The 1,873-nt window shown below is 35.7% G+C and overlaps 1 gene segment (V, D, J or C); it reads left to right on the top strand.

The window, feature by feature from the left end:
* The first annotated feature begins 383 nt into the window (after positions 1 to 383).
* LOC127156183 (immunoglobulin kappa variable 1-16-like) lies at positions 384 to 939 on the top strand. The segment is given in 2 exon segments: positions 384 to 470; positions 599 to 939. Coding segments are annotated over 2 exon segments (390 nt in total).
* The last annotated feature ends 934 nt before the right edge of the window (positions 940 to 1,873 follow it).

Genomic DNA, 1,873 nt, shown 5'->3' with positions numbered 1-1,873 from the left:
ATAATGATATTAGTGCTTTTAACAAATATTTTAAAAATTGTCTAGACTCAAGATTTGAAGAATTCAGTCATTTCAGTGACCTTGGAAAAAAATACTGCATCCACACTTACGGATGTCAATATAAGGTCAAGACTAGAGTCACATCAGCCAGACAAACAACAAATGAACAAAACAAATGTTTTACAAAGAATCAATATGTAATTAAAAGTAAATGGTTTAAAAGCATTTCTCTGAAATTACAATAGTAAGAGAGTTTATTAATTTGTTAGCAGCTCAATCTGTTGTAAATCCTGCCCACTTCTTTGCATTGTCAGTACATGCTTCAGTGCTCTGAGAGTGTTTATAGTGCTGTGAGTTTAACACTTCATGACTGAGAGCAGAACAGAACAGAATCTTCATCATCACATAAGATTAAACAACAATGAACAACATCATCATCCTCATCTGGACTCTCTGTATATGTATTCAAGGTAAAGTTTTTTTTTGTTTTTTTTTTCTTAAATAAAAATATTAAAATAAAATAGTAGTAGTAGTAGTATTACCAAGAATGAATGTTGCACATAGACTCTGCTCTTTCTAACTCTAACTATGGTTTTAGGTTTCAGTGGGCAGGTGACTGTGACTCAGACTCCCTCTGGAAAGATGGTTCAGATTGGTGAATCTGTCACTATAAACTGCAAAACAAACACAGTAGTGGATAATGGCTGTGTAGGTTCATATACTTGCATGGCCTGGTACCAGCAGAAACCTGGAGAAGCTCCTAAATGCTTGATTCATTCAGCAAATCAAAAAGAGTCAAACACACCATCTAGATTCAGTGGCAGCGGATCCAGAACTGATTTCACTCTGACCATCAGTGGAGTCCAGACTGAAGATACAGGAGATTATTACTGTCAGAGTTACCACTGGATAAACAGTAAAAGTGTATTCACACAGTGATAAAGAGTCGTACAAAAACCTCCATCAGTCAGAGTCACAGTGACTGCACTGATACAGATGAGAGATACTGCAGCTGCACACACAACAGCTATGTTTGAACATAGAGTTGAAATAAATGAAAGAAAAATAAACCTGTGATAAATATTTCAGTTTATTTTATTTATTTTTTAAATCAAATTAATCAGTAATTCTGAACTCTCATCAAATCGAGACTCATTTGACATAATTATAATTAGGCCACACTGTCAACACTGATCAGCATTTACTGATTTAGTATAATACAGTAATACTATTTTTTTTAGATAGTAAGATAGTAATATGTAATTTTGCTAATGAGTAAATGATCAGTGCTTTTTGTCACGTCATGGACTGTTTTGTGCTGTTTTTCCCTCCTCATGTGCCCAGTGACCCAGTTTCCCCTCTGGCTAATCAGTTGATTCCCCGCGCCTGTTTATCCCTCGTTATCCTGTGTTTAAAAACCCTATTATGTTCAGTTAGTGTTTGTCGGATCTACTGGATGTTTACGTGTGTCGTGTCCTGCCTGTGTTATGGATATTTCCTTATGTTTGTCATTAAAAGGTCTTTCACGTTTATTTGAGTTCCCTGTGTGCTTCTCTGACAGCGTAGTGTCACACTTTTGACAAATATGTTTAAAATGATCTAAACTAATGGCATTAAGACTCATTTCAGTAACTTAGAAAAAAGCATCTTCTATTCATAATGTTGGTCCCTCCTTGTGCTGGTCACCATCTTGAGATCACACGATCAGATGAAAATCACTCACTTTATTTTGACTGACACATATTTTATCAGATACTTAATAAAATATAGCTGCAAGCAGCAATTATCGGGGTTCGAGCATTTTAAGGTCTTTAAGGTGGTATGCTTAGGGTCTAGGCCAACCTGGATTCATGGCTGACAGTAAAACACATCC

The sequence above is a fragment of the Labeo rohita genome, chromosome 25 (genome assembly GCF_022985175.1).
Source record: "Labeo rohita strain BAU-BD-2019 chromosome 25, IGBB_LRoh.1.0, whole genome shotgun sequence".
Classification (NCBI taxonomy): domain Eukaryota; kingdom Metazoa; phylum Chordata; class Actinopteri; order Cypriniformes; family Cyprinidae; genus Labeo; species Labeo rohita.
This window is presented reverse-complemented; position numbering and strand designations above follow the sequence as displayed.